The sequence below is a fragment of the Quercus suber genome, unplaced genomic scaffold (genome assembly GCF_002906115.3).
Source record: "Quercus suber isolate HL8 unplaced genomic scaffold, Cork oak 2.0 scaffold_82, whole genome shotgun sequence".
Classification (NCBI taxonomy): domain Eukaryota; kingdom Viridiplantae; phylum Streptophyta; class Magnoliopsida; order Fagales; family Fagaceae; genus Quercus; species Quercus suber.
The window spans coordinates 1,372,995-1,393,415 of NW_027069547.1; the positions used below are offsets into that span (position 1 = coordinate 1,372,995).

Below are 20,421 nucleotides of genomic sequence, written 5' to 3' on the forward strand. Positions count from 1 at the left end.
GGTGCTTAGAACTGTGAACAGTTCTCACGGCCATTTTGGCCGAAATTAAAGATTCGGCTGACATGCACTAGTTATTTTTCAAATCTTGAACAAAGGGATTTGTAAGGGAAAAAAAAAAAAAAAAAGAACCAGAGAAGAAGAAGATAATGAAGCAAGGTTTACGCCCAGTTGAAGCAGTAGGTTGCCAACACAGTCACCGATCATGCCTTCATCTTCTGCTGCTGCTACTTCATTTTCTTATTCTTCTTTTCTTTCTTTTGCCCGTCTCCATCACTCTATAATTTCCTCTCTTTTTCGTTGAACACTGCTATGTGTTTCTCTTTCTTTCTTTTGTATTCCTTTTGAATTCCTAAGCCCCTTACGTGGCTAGCATTGGAAATGATGAAAGGTTTTAATATTTTAATAAAAGCAAAAAATTTCAGCCATTTGATTTAGATCTTTAACTAATCCTACAAGCACAAAATATTGATGTGACCAACCTTTTATTGGTTTTCATCTAAGCCTACAATTAATATCACTTTTTCATTTACCAATAATCACTCACCACATCAGTAGTTTGTAAATTTTTTTGTAAAATAGTTTGTATCTCTAACATTATTTTTAGATCTTTTTTCAGCTTAGCCCAACATGATGTCACGTTCATTGATAGATGCAATAAATATTTTAAGTATTTTTAATGGTAATGTTAGTATCACAATATTTTATACAATTTTTTGCTATAATTTGACACATGACAATATGTGAGTAATTGAAAAAAAAAAAAAAAAATTGTGGGTCAACATTTATACCACTCACATCTCGTCATATGGCAAATTATGGCAAAATTTGTATAAAATGTTATGGTACTATCATTGCTCTAATAATAATTATTACAGTATTTACAGCTAAGTATATAATAATTATTAAATAATTATTTCAATTTAAAATTATTAAATAATTTAAAAATCTTATTTTATTTAATTTGAGTGTCTTTCTAATTCTTATTGTAAGGACACAATTTGGCTCCCAAGCCTAAAGGATAAATGAACTTAGGCCCAAAGAGCCCAATACAATGAATTTGTAGAGAAGATTGGAAAACTGGATTATAATGAGTTAAGCAACAAGTAAAGTGAATCCAAATAACAAGAAAATGAAAATAAACTAGTTTAATCTAAAGAAAATCGTTCTCGTCTGATTTTAAAAACCTTAAACCTCTTTCTTTTATGACTCATTGAATGGTCTAGGTTTGAAAACCATGGATCCATGCCTGCTAAATATTAGTATAATCCAATAGAAAACATAAGTTTGTCTTGCCATGGCGCCTTGTATAATTGAGGATGATTTAGACAAGTGGGTATGAATTTTAATTTATAAAAGAAAAATATTTTTAAAATAAAATGTGGTCATAGATTAACCAAGGTAAACAACAAAAACAAAAAGAACCTGTTTGACACGAAATTTTTTTAAGTATTTCCAGAGTACGAAAAATGGTACTCTCTCCTCTCATATTTATGGTCACCATAAATGTGAGACAAGGAAGCATCATTTTTCATGGTCATTAATATGATAGGATTATTTGTTGGACACATTATATTACTCCTATATTATATGAATATTGTTAAAGTAATGATTAAAGGGATTGAATATACATTATCATCTGAATGTGTACCCAATTTTTATCCATCTATTAACTATATAAAAAGTGGCTATGCCGCTACAATGTTTATGCACTGTTCATTCAACGTATCCCACTGTTCATCTACAGTGGAAATTTGGTGAGGCACTTTGACTTTTTTTTTTTAATTTTTTTAATTTTTTTTTTAAGTTTCGAACAGTAGCTACAAATTTCACAATTATTGAGGTGTCAATTTTTTATAAATCAAAATAAAATAATAAAATATGAAATTGTGACTAACCACAACTGAAAATAAATGTTTTGTGAAAATGTTGTGACAGTTTTTAAATGAATGTGTAAAAGTTACAGTACTTTTGGTTTGTTCAAGTGGTACTGTAGCTACAATAGCTACAACATTTTTTTCTTCAGTCTTCCTTTTGTACTTTTTTTCTTTTAAATATTTATAAGAACCTGTATATATATTGTTATACTGACACAACAAATTTCACAATATTTTCACAATTATTGAGGTATTAATTTCTTATAAGTCAAAATAAAATAATAAAATATGAAATTGTAACCAATTACAACTAAAAATAAATGTTTGTAAAAATCTTGTGACACTTGTTAGGTGAATATGTAAAAGTACAGTACTTTTGGTTTGTTCAATATGTACTGTTCATCACTTTTTTTTTTTTTTTTTCCCCAGTCATCGATTTGTGCTCTTTTTTCTATAGTATTTTTGCACTGTTTATACAACATTTTTCACTGTTCATCTACAGTTCTATTTTGGTTAGCCACTTTGTCTTTTTTTATTTTATTTTATTTTTTTAAAAGTTTTGAACAATAGCTACATTTTTTTTTTGAATCTTCCATTTGTACATTTTTTTTCTTTTATATATATTGTTATACTAATATAACAAATTTCACAATATTTTCACAATTATTAAGATGTCAATTTCTTATAAGTCAAAATAAAATAATAAAATATGAAACTGTGACCAACCACAACTGAAAATAAATGTTTTGTGAAAATGTTGTGACACTTGTTAGGTGAATGTGTAAAAGCTACAGTAGTTTTGGTTTGTTCAATATATACTTTTTTTTTTCCTCCAATCATCAATTTGTACTCTTTTTTCTACTAACTATATAAAAAGAGGCAATGCTTCTACAGTGCCCTTTTTGGTGTAGTGAGCCATTTTTTTTCCCCAAGTTTTGAATAGTTGCTACAGTGCCACTTTGGTTTGTTCAAGTGGCATTGTAGCTACAACGTTTTTTTTTTTTTTTTTTTCTTCAGTCTTCCATTTGTACTTTTTTCTCTTTTTGGCACTATAGCTACAGTAGCTACAGTTTTTTTTTTTTTTTTAGACTTTTGTTTGTACTTTTTTTTTCTTTTAAATATTTATAAAAACCCCCATATATATTGTTATACTAATACAACAAATTTCACAATATTTTCACAATTATTGAGGTGTCAATTTCTTATAAATCAAAATAAAATAATAAAATATGAAACTGTGACCAACCACAACTGAAAATAAATATTTTGTGAAAATGTCGTGACACTTGTTAGGTGAATGTGTAAAAGTTAAAGTACTTTTGGTTTGTTCAATATGTACTGTTCATCGCTTTTTTTTTTTTTTTAGTCATTGATTTTTCTCTTTTTTTCTATATATAAAAAGAGTGAATAGGCTCATAAATAGTATTATGAACAGTATTTTTGGTTTAGTACTTGCCTTTTTCCTCCTTTTTTCTCCTTCAAGTTCACCAACTTGGTTTGAGCTTTTTTTTTTTCTTTTAAAGGATCTTTAGGTATTTACTTTTTACTTGTAATGTAAGCTTACATTGTATACACACAAAAAGTAGCATATATTATATACATTTGCAAAAAAAAAATTCACAAATTTTGCAAATGAATACAACATTTACCAATTTTTATGTGTTTACAATATAAATTTACATTGTAGATGCAATGTATATTTCTATATATAAAAAGAGTGAATGAGAAAAGTTACAGTAATTTCGCTACAGTAGTTTTGGTTTGTTTAACTTTCACTATTTCGTTGGTCTTTTTTTTTTTTTTTTTTTGTGAATGCATAAAGTTGTATATTTGCTATATTAATTTTGGTTTGTCCACAATAATTTTCACAACACTTTCATAACAAATTAGATATGGTAAATTGTTATTGGTTCTAATTTTAACTTACCAATGAAACTACTTTTTCGCCCATCAATAACAACTTGCAGTAACCTACTATTTATGATTTGTTGTGAAAATATCATAAACATAACTTTTTTGGTGTGAAAAATGTTAAAACATCTTGATGTTGTCACAATATTTTCAAAATTATTGAGCTGTTAATTCTTTACAAGTTAAAATAAAATACAACAAAATTATAAAGGTATTATGAAAATGTTGCGTCATTCTGTTGTGTTTTTAGAAATTTTTTCTTGATTTAATCAACTTTGTTGAGCTAATATTCACTATTCCATATACAATTTTCTTGGGTTGACTTTTTGTATATTTTTTTCTTTATACACTATTTTAAGTAAAAACACATAGTTTTGCACACAAAAACAAAAACAAAAACTTAGGAAAAAATTTTTTTTGATCCTTTATGTTTGGGGTAGTTTACAATTCTTTCTTAAACTTTAAAATCAAGCACTTTTTCCCTTAATATTTTGAAAAAGAGAAAATATGTCATATTATTATTCTTTCAGTTAAACTCTAATAAAAGCTTATGATTCTTAAAATATTTTAATATGTAATGTCTAAATTACTCCTGCTAATTTTAACATTCTAAAAATTTTCTTTACGTATTTTGAGTTTTAAATGATAAAAATTCTTAGAAATTTAGAATGATGATATTCGATGACACAAGCCTTTTGTTATCTTTTTTTTTTTTTTTTTTAATTTCTTAGAAAAACTCAGTTGTTTATTGTTGGAAGATGATGATATTCATTAAAATTCTTAGAAGTTTTTAGAGAATAGATATATTTTCTTTAGCAAGTAGATACTAAAAAACTATTATAGTTAAATAAATATTTAAATGTTAAATAGCTATCCTAACTTTGTGGTTGATCAAAATTCTTAAACAAATGAGAATAACTTTTTACGACATAATTATCAAAATTCTTAACATTAATGTCTCTTTTGATTAATATAAATCTCTATATACTTTAAAAATCAAATGATTTATATCTTTGTTTTGTAATACAATTAAAATCTAGAATTGACTTTAATTACTACAATACTTTTTTTTCACGGCAAGCACGTTCCTTGCACATGCTGCCCTACCTAGTTATTTAATCAAGTGGCAATAGTAGGCTACACAACAAAGAAAACCTTTTCGTTTTCGTCTCATTGGTTGACCAGACCTCCCTCTTAACCACATGGATTTAGTACAAATTAAGTAGATATGCTTTTTGGGAAAATCTCAACTGAGTGACCCAAATTTAATAAATAAAATATGTAGCTCATTATTGTATAAGAGTTGTGATTCTCTTCCCTTGGATGGAAGGGAGAAGGGTATTCCAACCACCTTTCTCTTTACTCTTTTCTTTTCTCCCTTCGTTCCAAACATACCCTTCATTTGAATAGAAGGGATAAGAGCATTACATCGACCATTTTCTCTACTCTTCTCTTCATTCCCTCCACTCCATACATACCCTTCATTTGAAAAGACCTTTGTGATTTATGTATTATGTTTACATTTAAAGAGCCTGTTGAGGGTTTCGAATAGGTTTCAGATCATGGTTGTTCTTTTTTTATTCAGTATCTATGTATCCTTTTTGTTATTGATGAGTAGATCAAAGTTGAGGTTTTATGAGTTTTATATATATATATATATATAAATGGTTAAAAGAGGAAATTTAAGATAAAATATCCTTGGAATGGTACTACAAAGTTTACAAGCCCCCGAATCCTAGAAAATGTTCATCAAATCTCTTTGAAAATCATTATGTTGGACTCTTTTCTCTTTAATAAAATGCCTTGTTAATCAAATAATTAGTTCCTCTATTGCCTTACGTATAAAAGAAAGCCTAAATTTTTGTTTTCATGGACTATGTATTAGAGTTTAATTTCATCCATTACTTTCATAAATAAAAATAAAAAATAAAAAACTCATTCATAAGTCATTACTATGTATTAGGAGTTTATGGTATCTTTGCATTAGAACCTATTCCTTCTCCCTTATGTGTGTGTGTGTTTGTTCTTAAAAATAAGATAATATAACTAACTATTTATTAGATCAGTTTAGTTTTTTAAAACAGTTTTTGAAAAAGTAAAAGCAATCTAATATTTTCTTTACTTCTTGTCAAAATTGATTGATACAAATTTTTTGGATGGTAAGGGAAAGGGTGATGCTAAACTATTTTCAAAATTTGAGGATTAAATTAGCATAATCTATCTGTTAAGACAAAATTAAACTTGGACACAGTTCACGATCAGAATCGTAAGTTTGTCCATAATAAAATATATTAGCACGTATTCAGCAAAAAAAAAAAATACATTAGCACGTTATTGGTATAAGATTCGTAGTTCTCTTCATCTGGAAATAAAACCAGAGCTTGTGATTTATGTATTCTGTTCCACTTTAAGAACTTGTTGAAAGTTTTAGGTTTTAGATCAAGGTTGTTCTTTATTATTATTATTTATTCGTTTTGTTGTTGATGAGCTTATCATAGTTAAGGCCAGGCTGCCAGTGTATGGTTTTAGCAAGAAAATAGTTGAGGATTTTTTTTATTATTTAACATTAAAGAGGAAATTTAAGATAAATTAATATTCCCAGTAAATATCAACAAATTCTTGAAAATGTTTGATAATCACGGTGAAAATCATGAAATTTGACTATCTGCTCTTTGTTTTTTTTTTTTTTTTTTTTTTTTTTTTGTTAATGTTTTATGTTTGAAAACAAATACACAAACAAGGAAGAGGGAATGAGGTTCTACATACCAAATACTCCACTTAGAAAACTATGATAATTTTTTATTTTTAAAGAAATGTGAGGCAAGTTACAATACTCAAATATTACACACAACTTTTATTTGACTATTTGTTTTTTGTTTTAATTAGATAGTTAGTTCCTCTATTGCTTTCTCTGTTAAAAACAAACCTGACTTTTTATTGTGGTTCATTGACTATATATCAGACTTTAATTTCATTCATATTTATTTCTTTAAAAAAAATTGATTATGTCAATTTAGTTTTATAAAACACCGATTGTAGCATTTAGGCAAATTTGTGACACCTCCACATATAGGATTATTGGGGTCAAGCAAGTACCATCGTCACCGTGCAATGGATATAGTGGGCCTGCTCCTGTACAAGTCCATTGGGCCTAGCATAGTCCAACTAAATGTAGCCTGAGGCTATAATATTCAAGAAATTTTGCAACACCCCTATGCAAAGGTTTGCTATAGTTAAGCAAAATCCCATTGTGACTGAGCAATAAACATGTCAAGTCCACTTCAATCCAGTTTTTGTAGACCTGGAGCCTGGTGACCGACTACAGAGTTGCAGGTCATGACCCATTGTTTGATTAAATCAAATATTCAACCAAAGGTAATGAGAATAGTCTTGGGATGCAACTCAACATAGGTAGAAAATGTTACTCAATGCTACTATTCGTGTTAGAAAAATGTTACTCAATGCTACTAATCGTGGATGTCACTCAACGTGACCAAGCCAAACGTTTGATTCTGATGAGAAATCGCTCAACTCCAAAGCAAGACACAAATTTTTCTAAATCAAATACTCTCTAGTCTCTATCACTTCTGATTTCTCATCGATGTAAATGTAGGTGATTACATTGCATGAAAGTTAAATGCTTACAATCAATTCAGGACAACTTCCAACGAAAAGGCAACTTCCTGGCAAATCCTGCATCTCCCAATAATTATTAGGCTATAAAAAACTACCAATAAGAGTCCATATATAACTTTTCCTAAATAATGATTACAAATAAAAGATAAATACAATCATAAAATAAATGACACATATTGTTCACATGATGCCACATAAGTTTTCACTACCCTCCTGCATCACACGGCTTGAAAAGAAGCATTTGTAAGAAGTCAAAACATGTCACAACCACATTAATTTTCCTCTACTATTGCCTTTATATTAAATGCAATAAGATCGGAGGACTATCTGGCCTTTTGCCCTTAAATTTTTTTTATTTAGCAATTTGCCCATATTTCGAAACTATATAGGAATATGCCCTGTTTCGATACTCGATTACCTTAAAATTGAGTTTCAATGAAATACTCGATTCGTAGAAAATCGAGTTATGCCCGATCAAACTTAATAAAATTAAAAATTAAAAAAAAAAAAAATTTTGCATGGAACTCGATTTTATGAAAATCGAGTATTAAAACACCACTATAGGGCTTAAAAACGTCACTATAGGGCTCCCTAAACTTGGTATGGAATAATCAAACTTATAAAAAATTTGCAGGAAAACGCCACTATAGGGCTCCTTAAACATGGTATGGGGCAATCAGACTTATAAAAAAATATGTAGGAAAACACCACTATAGGGCTTAAAAACGTCACTATTGGGCTCCCTAACTTGGTATAGGGCAATCAAACTTATAAAAAAAAAAATTGCAGGAAAACGCCACTACAGGGCTCCCTAAACTTGGTATAGGGCAATCAGATTTATAAAAATAAAAAATAAAATAAAAAAAATAAAAAAATTGCAAGAAAATGCTGCTATAGGACTTAAAAACATCACTATAGAGCTTAAAAATGTCACTATAGGGCTCCCACTTATAAAAAAAAATTGCATGGAACTCAATTTTCTAATTTCAAGTTCCATGCAATTTTTTTTTTTTTTATAAGTTTGATCGGGCATAACTCGATTTTCTACGAATCGAGTATTTCATTAAAACTCAATTTTAAGGTAATCGAGTATCGAAACAGGGGCACGCCCCTATATAGTTTGCAAACATGGGCAAATTGCTAAATAAAAAAAAATTAAGGGCAAAAGGCCAGATAGTCCTAAGATCGGAACCATTCTTCTACTGTTGAGGGAGTTACACCATGGAACACGTCCCCTCAATTGACTAAAAAGGATGGTGTTTTGTCATGATTTTATCCTGATTTTAAGGGAGATAATTTCACCATTCTTCACCCATATAACCCTTATAAATACCCCTCAAAACCAAAGGAGAATGTATGTCTTTACCAATATTTTCCAACATTAACCTACCATGTCTTTCTAAAATGAGCTTTGACTTGCCTCCTACCAACTCTCTTAATTATTTAATTATGTTTGCACGTTGTCCTTCCATTATAAACCTTTGGTTATTAAGGAGTTGTTTGGTACCTGCTTTTAAATAACAATTTCAATATTTAAATAACAATAACACTTCTAAACACGTATTTCTATAACATTCAAACATGTATTTCCATAACACTGAAAATTGAACAATAATAATTAAACACTGCTACCAGGCGGCCCTAAAACTTTGGACATTGGATTGCCTTACTCAATCTTTTGTTGTGATATATGTTCCTAAAATCCATCCACCTATAGAAACAAACCATGAAGAGTTACTCAATTAGAATGATTCTACCTGTTCTTTTGATACCAATAATAGATATTTCAACATCTAGTATTATTGTGTTGGATTTGTTGAGGGTGATATAGGAAAATGAGTCAACCTATGATATGGTATTTGGAGGAAGGATGGTATTAAGGCACATGTGAGTGACATATGGATGAAGTTAGGTTGAAGGGTTGCAATGATCATATCTAACATGATGTGTAAGTGAGTAGAATCATGAACACACATACCAAAAGATTTGGATTTCATTTTCTGTACTTATTTCTTCTCAAATCATGTACTCATTATTATTTTTTTCCAACTCATTTTCTATTTGGCACCAATTTTGGTTTTTTTTTTTTGGGGGGGGGGTGCTTAAATCCTTCTATTTTCTAATAAAACCAACAATCACCTTATCACCCACTAGAAACCATCCATAACTCCAAATCTTCATAATCCATTGAAACCCAACCACAACTCCATAAACAAACAAAACCAAAACCCACTAGAACCACTGTGGCAAGCCAAAACCCAACCCAGATCTCCACGTCGCAAGCCATAATCCATCGAAAAAAAAAAAAAAAAAACAACCAAAACTCAGCCCAAATCTCCACCAAAAAAAAACCATTAATACAAACAAATTTCATGAAATCCTAACATCAAATAGAAAAATGGGATATAGAGATGAAGTTAGCAAAACACAACACAACCCACAAATGAACCCAAAGCATACACCAACTCCTAGAAAATAGACCACTATTAGTGAGTAGTGACCATCGGCCAAGGGACCGATCAAATTTTGCTTAAGAAAGAGTGAGATCGATATATATATATATATAGAGAGAGAGAGAGAGAGAGAGAGAGAGAGAGCGGTTGGTCATAGCAAGTAGTAGTAAGGGTGGTGGTGGTGGCTGTACAGCAAGAAAAGAAAAAAACAAAAAACCAAACTGATGAGTAAAAAAACTAATTAGTGCCCCCATAAAATTAAATTAAATTAAATTAAAAAAAAAAACAATGACAACAACAACAAACAAACAAAATGATAAGTGATAATATCATAATAAGACAAAAAATCAAAGAAGAAAAGACTAAAAAAATTAACGTTGTGCTTTAGGAGCTTTTGCTCCTTAGTTTCTTTTGAGTTTTCTCCCTAATTTGTGGAAATTGAGTTTTGGTAGGCCTAAGGACAAAACAAGGCCCACCATTTTGTCCAGCCCCTCCCCTTTCCTATCCCAACTAAATACACCTCCCTCCCATTTTTTTTTCTCCTTAATTTTCTATCCTCTCACTTTTCACCCCAACCAAACGAGCTCTCATAGTAGGAACTAACCTCTAATCCTCTCCTTCCCCAATGAAAAACTAAACAAAGATAGTGATAGAGCCAAGATGTCTATAGGAGACAACCTTAAAAGTAAAATTAATTCCGAAAATATTAACAATATAACTACCAAAGTTGTCAACATCTCCGTTTCACAATTATGAAAAATCCAATATGTGAGAAAAATTGAGCCCAAAAGGTCATTTTCACATAAATGTAAAAATTTCATAATTGACTTCGGGTTAAAATCTACATCATAATAACTCATCATGAAATTAAAGGATACTATGGTCTTTTTTGAGCAAAAATTAATGTTTTAAATTAAAGGGATAATTATAGATTACCCACCTATGGTTTAGTCCGAATTTAACTTACCCACTCGTGGTTTTATTTTTGACACTTTACCCACCCGTGGTTAATTCCGTCTATTCTCTGTAACCCACCTCTAATTTTTCCGTTACTCTAACAAGTTTCATCAAAAAAATCAAACAAGAAATCAGATCAAACACTCATCTCCCACACACTCTCTACGCCTGCTCACCCACTTGGGATCTTAGATGCTACAATGCCACCCACTTGATTTATTAGACTGAGAATCATCTGGGTTTTGATCGTGCAAGGAAACTGAATTTCCTAATCTGAAAGTCAAACCTTTCCAAACAATTCCAATAATGCACCTGCTCAAAAAAAAAAAAATTCCAGAAACACCAAAATTGAAGTAACAACGTGGAATTTCCCAAATCACAAACCACCTTGCAATAAACCCCACAATAATCAAAAACCCCAAACAAAAAAGGAAATTGAATTTCCTAATCTGAAAAAACACAAACACTTTTACATCAAACCCCAGAAAATTCAAACCCTAAAAAAAATAATCAAGAAAAACCCAAACAGAATATTTCCCCCACAATCAACGAAAAACCCTAATATAAAACCCTAATATTCAAGTAACAATATTGAGTTTTTCAAAAGAATCAAAACAGAAAAAAATAAAATCACAAACCCCAGAAAAAGAAAATCAAACAATAAAGAAAACCAAAACCAAAATGAAAAAGAAAATTATAGTCTACAAATTGCTTTAAAAATGAAAGTACCTTTCAATTTGAGTTAGTGGAAGAAGACAACAAAACCTCTAGTGTATTGTAAATTGCAATGCTTGTTTCTGACCAAAACAAGTTGTTTTAGTTTCAGAAAGAAGCTTTCTCCTTGTGGGTGTTTTCAAAATCAATGGGGGCATGTTTGTGTTTGAGAGAGAGAGAGAGAGAGAGAGAGTGTGTGTGTGTGTGTGTGTGGCATTGTAGCATCTAAGATCCTAAATGGTTGAGCAAGCGTAGAAAGTGTTCGGAAGAGGAGTGTTTGATTTGATTTCTTGTTTAATTTTTTTTATGAAACGTGTTAGAGTAATGAAAAAATTAGAGGTGGGTTACGGAGCATAAACGGAATAAATCATGGGTGGGTAAAGTGTCAAAAATGTTAGGACATATGTGATTCACTTATTAGGAACATATGTCACTATTTTATGTAGTTGGCTATCCCTTTGACAAAACGCACTTTACTTGTATTTGGGTAGATCTAGGATGTGTTTAATACTTCAAGAAACCTTGTTTCAAGATCAAGTGTTGAAGACATGCAAGTTTGTCCAAGATTCAAGTGAGAAAGTGTTGAATTGTAAAGCTTGATAACTACTCGACACCTCATGACAGCTAGGCTATCTATCAAGTTCTTCAGTTGATTGTTATCGCAATCTCGATAGCTTCTCGACAGCTAGTCAATCGATCGAGAAAGCTTCTGTCTTCGCAACACCTGCTCGATAGCTATATCTATCGAAGTTTAAACCTTGACACCTTCTTGACACCTGGCTATTTGTCGAGGTTATGAGAATTCAGATTTTCAGATCTAATTTTTGGCCCATGATGACATGTATGTGTAGAGTTTCTTTTCTCACAACCCTAGACCCATATAAGGCTTATTTTAGAGGCCGTCACATATAAGAATACGAGGAGAACATATGCAAAAGGTGACCAATGTCTTATTCTCTCAATAAGAAGCTACTGCGTCTATGCACCTTAAGGTTTTGTAACCAAGTACTTCTTGATCTTCATTGTTATAAAGTGAAGAACTTTGCAGCCAACATTCTTCTTCTTTTAGTTGGTGATTAAGTTGCATACTAGAATCCGCGCAATTGGTTAGTCATGTACTAGGATTCGTGCATCAAAGGGTGGCGTTCATATATTGAAAAGTTCAGAGGCTGTGAAGCGGTAGAAGGTTTCTGTTATGAGTTCATCTATGAGGATTGTATAGTCTAGGGACAAGGTTTTGTACTAGATTTGAAACTTCTCTTTACTATAGTGGATTGCTTTTCGAGAAGGTTTCCCCCCAAGTTTTTTACTGTGAAACTAGTTGGTTTCATTGGTTTTCTTAGGTCATCATATCGTGTCTTATTTATTTTTTCGTTGCATGTTTTTGACATGATATTGATGTTTGTTTATTTTAACAAGTTTTATTCATAAAAAATTTAATTAACAACTTGAATTTAAAACTTGTTAATTCTATCAACCAAAATCTAAATTTCCTAACAAGTGGTATCAGAGCGAGTTCACTCTGATTGGATTAATTTTCTGAGTGTGATCTTTGACCCCCGTTGTCATGGATCGTGGACAATCTCTTTTGATTCTTCCTTTATTTTATGGAACTAATTATGCATACTAGAAAATTCATATGAAAGCTTTTTTGCAGACTCTAGGTGAACAGGTATGGCAAGCTGTTGAACTTGGTTGGATTAAGCCAAAGGAAGCGTCGGTGGATTGGGATGATGCAACAATCATAGCAGCAAATTTCAACAGTAGGGTTTTGAATGCTCTATTTTGTGGAGTGACCAATGAAGAATTCAAGAAAATATCATACACGAAAGTTGCCAAGGAAGCATGGACCATTCTTGAGACCACCTATGAAGGTACCAAGGCAGTAAAGACTATGAAGCTTTAAAGACTCACTAGTAGTTTTGAAGAAATAAAGATGGAAGAGGATGAGATCTTTGATGAGTTCTATGCCAAACTCAAGGATATTGTGAATTCTGCTTTCAACCTTAAAGAATCTATAGCAAAATCCAAAATTGTTAGGAAAATTCGTATGAAAGTTTTTTACAGGCTCTAGGTGAATAGGTATGGCAAGCTGTTGAAGTTGATTGGATTAAGCCAAAGAGAGCACTGGTGGATTGGGATGATGCAACAATCATAGCAGAAAATTTCAATAGTAGGGCTTTGAATGCTCTGTTTTGTGGACTGGCCAATGAAGTATTCAAGAAAATATCATTCACGGAAGTTGCCAAGGAAGCATGGACTATTCTTAAGACCACATATGAAGGTACCAAGGTAGTAAAGACTGTGAAGCTTCAAAGACTCACTAGTAGTTTTGAAGAAATAAGAATGGAGGAGGATGAGATCTTTGATGAGTTATATGTCAAACTCAAGGATATTATGAATTCTGCTTTCAACCTTGGAGAATCTATAGCAGAATCCAAAATTGTTAGGAAAATCCTTAGGTCCTTACTTGAAAGATTACATGCTAAGATCATTGCTATTGAAGAAGTGAAGGAAATTGATAAAATTCATTCGATTGAGCTTGTAGGGAACCTTCAAACCTATGAGATGAGATTAGGCTCAACGAGAAAAGGTGGAAAGAGCAAAAACTTGGCTCTTAAGGGTATAGAGGAAGAGATTAAGGACTCTGAAGATGAAGATGAAAGTGAAGATGATGATGAGGATCTAACTTTCATAACTGATGAGATTATCAAGCTTCTTCAGTTTAAGCAATCTAAATCCTCAAGGAAAGGCAAGAATAAGAAACCTCTCATCCAATGCCATGAGTGCAAAGGTTTTAGTCATATCAGGATAAAGTGTCTAAATTACCTCATGAAAGAAAAGACCAAAAAGTCAAAAGATAAAGGGTTGGTTGCTACCTGGAGTGATACTGAGAATGACTCTTTTGATGAGTTTGTGGATGAATGTTGTCACGTTATAGCCTTTGCTACCACAACCGATAAGGTGATTATGGAGAGTGCTAGTGACAGTGAGGATTCTTCTTCTGATGAAGTATCCAAGAAGATGACCATTTAGGAAGTTTATTATAAGCTATGCACTGAATTTATAAAATCTGAAAATACTTCTCATCATTATAGAAAAGAGCTTAATGAGGTTAGACTACAAGGTTGGTTGAGACTCTTGTTGTGAAGAACACCTCATTAGAAGAGAATGTCAAGAATCTTGAGGTTGAACTTAGTCAAGTTAGAACTCAAATAGAGAGGATATCTAGTGCAAAGTTTGATGAGATATTGAGTGCTCAAAAGCCTAGTTCTGATAAGACTGACTTAGGATATGTTGTTTCCTCCAGCCCCTCCTCTTCCACGGCTTCTAGATCAAGAACTATCTTTGTACCCCAATCTGAGAAAGGTGATAAAGGTGTGAAATTCAAAACTGATTTGTCTAATTCTAACTCCTTTATTAAACCTCATGTTTGTTACCATTGTGGTGTTGCTGGCCACATTCATCCTAATTGTTTGAAATTGTATCCTCATAAACAATTGTCTAAATGGTCACAAGTTTCTTCTCAAGGACCTACACCTTTGTTTGGAGAGTTATTAAAAGTCTTGAACTTTTTAACTCAATTTCAGGAGAATTATAATTCTTCTATGTCCTTTAGTAGACATACTAGGACACGTGCCTTTTCATCTTCACGGCCAAAGACTCGTACTGTGTAAGTGAGAAATGAGCCTAAGACTTAATTTTCTTTTCTGTTTGTCTTCTACTTTAATTCTTTCTATCTAAAGTAGGACTCTTTTTGCTTGATTTCTTATCTATTTTTGGAATCATGCTTTCATGCATCTGCACCTTTCTATCACGCCTTCATGCATATGCATCTTTCTTTCATGCTTTCATGTTATTTGTATGTTTTTGTTTGGTTGTTTAGTTTTTATTTTGTTTTGTTTTCAAAATAAAAATAAAAGAGAAAAAAATACAAAAACAATATGTGCTTGTGTATATTGGTATCTGTGTACCTTGGATGTCCATTGAAACAAAATTTCCTAAACTTTGTATCTCTTGTAGCTTAGATGAGCATCTCCATGCATAACTAAGCAAGTGAGTTTTGTGGCTCTTATTTGTGATGAGTAATATTAAATTATCTCTTGGATTTAACACTCATATCACTCTTTTTGACGAGAAGAACTAGAAAATCCTAAGAGAAAGACATAAATAACCATCTCACCACTGTTGCTCACCAATCATGAAAGATATCTGTATGCTTCGGCATAACAAAAGTGTGATGTCAATGACATTTGTATGTTTCGGCATAGCAAAATTGGAATGTCAAATATCATTGGATATTTCTTTTCTCTCTCTTATATGCACATGCATGATATGCTAAAATAAAAGAAAAAAATATGCAAAGAAAATAAAAAGCAAAAAGGTAAAAAAAATGCTTTAAATATGATTGTAAGTGTGTATTCTAGGAGATGCGGGGGTTATAGGATGTACCTCAAAGGTGACAGTCCCTATTAAACAGTTATGATTGTGTGTGAGTTAAAGTAATTTTCTCATATCTCAAATCGTCATAACATGTATACACTTATACAACCTTGCGATGTTTTTCACACACAACACGTAATATTCTTTGCTACTCTTGATACATGTGTAGGTCCAATGTGATTTGGCCATCACAAGGTTTTACATGTGTTAATATATGCTCACTAAACTGTCTTGACTTGTTTTTGAAATATAAAATTTGTTAAACTTGTTTAGTGTGTGTGTGTGTGTGTGTGTGTGTGTGTGTGTGTTTTGGGATCAATGTGCTTAACATTTTTCTTGTTGAGAGATTTGTTTTTCACATGGTTTGCATCTTTCTATTATTTTGTCATCCATAGCATCTTGTTTCTTTACATTCATGCATTTTTATGAATTTCTTGTGTCCCCTTGATCATCTTTATATTTCTCGGGTGAAGCTTTCTAACTTCTTGTACCATTTGTCAATCATGACAAAAAGGGGGGAGAAATTATGGAGAATATGTGGTTTCTTTTAAAGATTCTACATGTTATGGGGAGAAATACATGCCTTTGTAAGGGGGAGATGTGTTTCATCTTATTGGAGGGGTGTTTACCTCCTTCTTGTTATAGGAGCTTCTTTTAGCTTCTTTCTTTTTGTACACCGGTCTTGTGACCATGTTTATATACATTGTGTTTATCTTTGATATTTATTTGCTATTGTATGTTTCTTTCACCTACATTTACATGTGTTGTTTCTTTTCAATCTTTATACACGTGTTTATTATTAATTTGAATGCAATCTATTATTTATGTTTCACACTAAGATGCCTTGATGAGTTTTGTTTAAAGTGTTTCAAAAATACAGGTTGTCAAAGTCTACTTGCCATAAACTTTCTTCTTGCAAAGTTTTTGAATAGTTTGTGTTAGGATAGATTTTATTGTATTCAATAAGTGAATATAAGTTGAGTGATTTATGACTTCTTTCATATGTTCATTTGTTTGTTGTGATTTTGTCATAAATTACCAAAGGGGGAGATTGTTAGGACATATGTAATTCACTTGTTAGAAACATATGTCACTATTTTATATAGTTGGCTAATCCTTTAATAAAACGTATTTTACTTGTATTTGGGTAGATCTAAGATGTATTTAATGCTTCAAGAAACCTTGTTTCAAGATCAAATGTTGAAGACATGCAAGTCTGTCAAAGATTCAAGTGAGAAAGTGCTGAATTGTAAAGCTCGATAGCTTCTCGACACCTCTCGACAGCTAGGCTATCTATCGAGCTCTTCAGTTGATTGTTATCGCAATCTTGATAACTTCTCGACAGCTGGTCGATCGATCAAGAAAGTTTCTATCCCCTCGACACCTGCTCGACACCTATTCGATAGCTGTATTTGTCGAAGTTTAAACCTCGACACCTGGCTATCTGTCGAGGTTACAGGAATTCAGATTTTCAAATCTGATTTTTGACCCACGATGACATGTATGTGTAGGATTTCTTTTCTCACAACTCTAGACCTATATAAGACTTATTTTAGAGGCCGTTACATATGAGAATACAAGAAGAATATATGCAAAAAGTGACCAATGTCTTATTCTCTCTGAAAGAAGCTACTGCGTATGTGCGTCTTAGGGTTTTGTAACCAAGTGATTCTTGATCTTCATTGTTGATGAAGTGAAGAACTTTGCAGCCAACATTCTTCTTCTTCTAATTGGTGATTAAGTCGCGTATTGGGATCCACGCAATTGATTAGTCACGTACTGAAATTTGTGCATCAAAGAGTGGCATTCATATATTGAAGAGTTCAGAGGTTTTAAAGCAGTAGAAAGTTTCTGCTGTGAGTTCATCTACGAGAATTGTAGAGTCTAGGGATAAAAATTTTGTACTAGATCTGAAACTTTTCTTTACTATACTGGATTGTTTTTGGGGAAAGTTTCCCTCCAGGTTTTTTACTGTGAAACTAGTTGGTTTCATTAGTTTTCCTAAATCATCATATCTTGTATTATTTATTTTTCCGCTGCATGTTTTTGACATGATATTAGTGTTTGTTTGTTTTAAAAAGTTTTATTTATAATAAATCTAATTAACAACTTGGATTTAATACTTGTTAATTCTACTAACCGGGGTCTAAATTTTCCAACAAAAAATAAAACCACGGGTGAGAAAGTTAAATTCGGGCTAAACCATGTGTGGGTCATCTGTAATTATCCTTAAATTAAATTATGTGAAACCCCCATTTGTATTGGTTCAAAAAAATAGGTTCAAAATGATAATTCATGCATGTGATTAAATTTGGTTAATTTTCATTCATCTTTAAAGGACTAATTAGAAGTCCACTAACTCATTGGTTTAAATAGAAAATAATTATGGACGTTGTCAATATCCACTGTGTGCAAATATAGGGACTTTATTTGGTGGGCAATGGTGAAAGTCCGTGCTAAAGGAGTCAATGTTAATCATTGGGATTCTAAAGTGTAGATGTTAACCTATATCTATTATATTTTGTTACCAAACCTACGCCAATGGGACGGTCCAGGATCTCCTATACTAGGATCAAACTATTGTTTCAAAATATAAACATGAGTTTAGAAGTTTGGTTTCATGTAAGGGACTATGTCACGATGGTACTTTTTTTTTGGGACATATATATGGACTTTACTCAATGATAGATAAACCGGGATATTAACTTAGTTTTGGGGGTGCAATGTCCTATCATACCATGTCTACACCAAGAATGATGCAATTTTTTTTTTTTTTTTTTTTGAAGCAAGAAAAAAATACATTTTTTTTCTTCCACTAAAGGAATCCAAATTCTCCCTATTGAGTTTGGCATCCCATAATTTCTTGTAGCTTATGTGATGCCCTAGTTGATTAGATATTAAGTGAGTTAATTGAATTAGGATAAATTAAAGATGAGACAAAGGCAAAAAGTTTAAAGCTTCTAGCATCTCTCTTTTTTTCTTTTCCTTTTTTTTCTATGCATAATATATATATATATATATATATTGGTGTGAGTGTGTATTCCAAACACTTTTATTATTATTTATTTTTTAGCCGTTGGAAATTTATGAGTAAAATAGCCGTTGGACAATTATGAGAAAAATAGATGTTGGGGATTAATGAATAATATAGTTGTGGGGCCCATGGGCCTGATAGCCTCGGCCCATCATGTAGCAGGCCCAAGGCCCAGGCCGAGGAGTACAGGCTATTCAGGGCCAAGGTGAGGGAAAACCTTTCCTTCCCAATCCACACCGAGGACCACCTTATCCTCGGCCTGACGAGGGTAATTTTGGGGAGAGACTAACCCCAAAGTAAGCTGTCACTCTCACATTTAATGCATTCAACTAACCCCCCTGGCCGCATTAATGGGGAGGTAACCCCTTGGCAGGATAACGTTGATCAGAGTGAACCACTTGAGTACCGATAATACCTCTGATGGGACGGACGACCAGAAAAAAAGGCAAATAGATGATCAACAGATGGAAGAAGGGGATAGGAAGATAAAAACTATAAAAGAAAAGCTAGTAAAGTAAAGGGGGGGAAAAAAGGGAGAGAACAAGAAGGTCTCCTCGGCCACGGGCCGAGGAGCGTCCCCCATCTGTAAATGCACTCTTAGCATTTTTTATAAGAAAAGTTCGTGCATGGTGATCAACGGCCAGCACCTAAACCTTTCAATCCACCCTCTATAAAATTTATTGTTTGGGCTGGTTGGGCTGAAAACCCATTCATATTCAGGGTCAATCCAAATCGGATCCTTACAATTGGCGCCGTCTGTGGGAAGGATTAGGGTGCTGGCCGGCGCACCAGGTAAGTGTTCTAAGTTCTAAGTATTCGTTTTATAGTAAGTTGAAAAAGATAAGTGTTCTAAGCTCTAAGTATTCGTTTTACAGTAAGTTAAAAAAAAAAAGGTATATGGAAGATTTGGCAGTAAAAAAAAAAAGAGAAAACAAAACAAACAAAGAAAGATCTTGATATTATTATTTCATGCATAGAAAAATTACATATTACAATCAGAGGCTCAGGTAGGCCTGTTTTACAAGCAAATTTACGAGCTAATAGCCACCTGCTATTCCTACAATCAGAGGCCCAGGTGGAGCCGCCCTAAGGAGAAACTGGCCGGAGAGAAGTGTCAACCCGTGCTTTTATTGGCACCAAGAGAATGGGAGGGCTTGACAAGGGGTGGAGGAGGTGAAGGACAATCCTGTCTCCAGGCCCCCAACAACTTCCTTCTCGGCTAGGCGGAGCTGGAACAAAGAGAGGAGCAGATGCAGGGGCTCCGGGATACCCTTCCCCATGATGTTCCCTCGATTCTCTCCGTTCCTCTCAAGTGTTGGCCGTTGGAGACGGCAACACTCGAGCACCGCCCATGAGGTGAATTCGCACGCCTTCCTCGTCGGGGGTGTGCTCCGAGGAA

General features: G+C 32.6%; 1 protein-coding gene across 1 annotated transcript; it reads left to right on the forward strand.

The window, feature by feature from the left end:
* The first annotated feature begins 13,481 nt into the window (after positions 1 to 13,481).
* LOC136067701 (uncharacterized) lies at positions 13,482 to 15,222 on the forward strand. Its single transcript, XM_065773909.1, has 3 exons — positions 13,482 to 13,580; positions 13,628 to 14,557; positions 14,665 to 15,222. Exons 1-3 carry the CDS (start codon positions 13,482 to 13,484, stop codon positions 15,220 to 15,222), a joined length of 1,587 nt encoding a protein of 528 aa, XP_065629981.1.
* The last annotated feature ends 5,199 nt before the right edge of the window (positions 15,223 to 20,421 follow it).

Bases quoted from the DNA above. Each gene is read 5' to 3' on its own strand.
- LOC136067701 (XM_065773909.1), top strand. From the start codon at position 13,482: ATGGAAGAGGATGAGATCTTTGATGAGTTCTATGCCAAACTCAAGGAT. The intron at 13,581-13,627 runs GTTAGGAAAATT...CTAGGTGAATAG, and splicing joins CTATAGCAAAATCCAAAATT to GTATGGCAAGCTGTTGAAGT. The intron at 14,558-14,664 runs GTATCCAAGAAG...TAATGAGGTTAG, and splicing joins AGGATTCTTCTTCTGATGAA to ACTACAAGGTTGGTTGAGAC.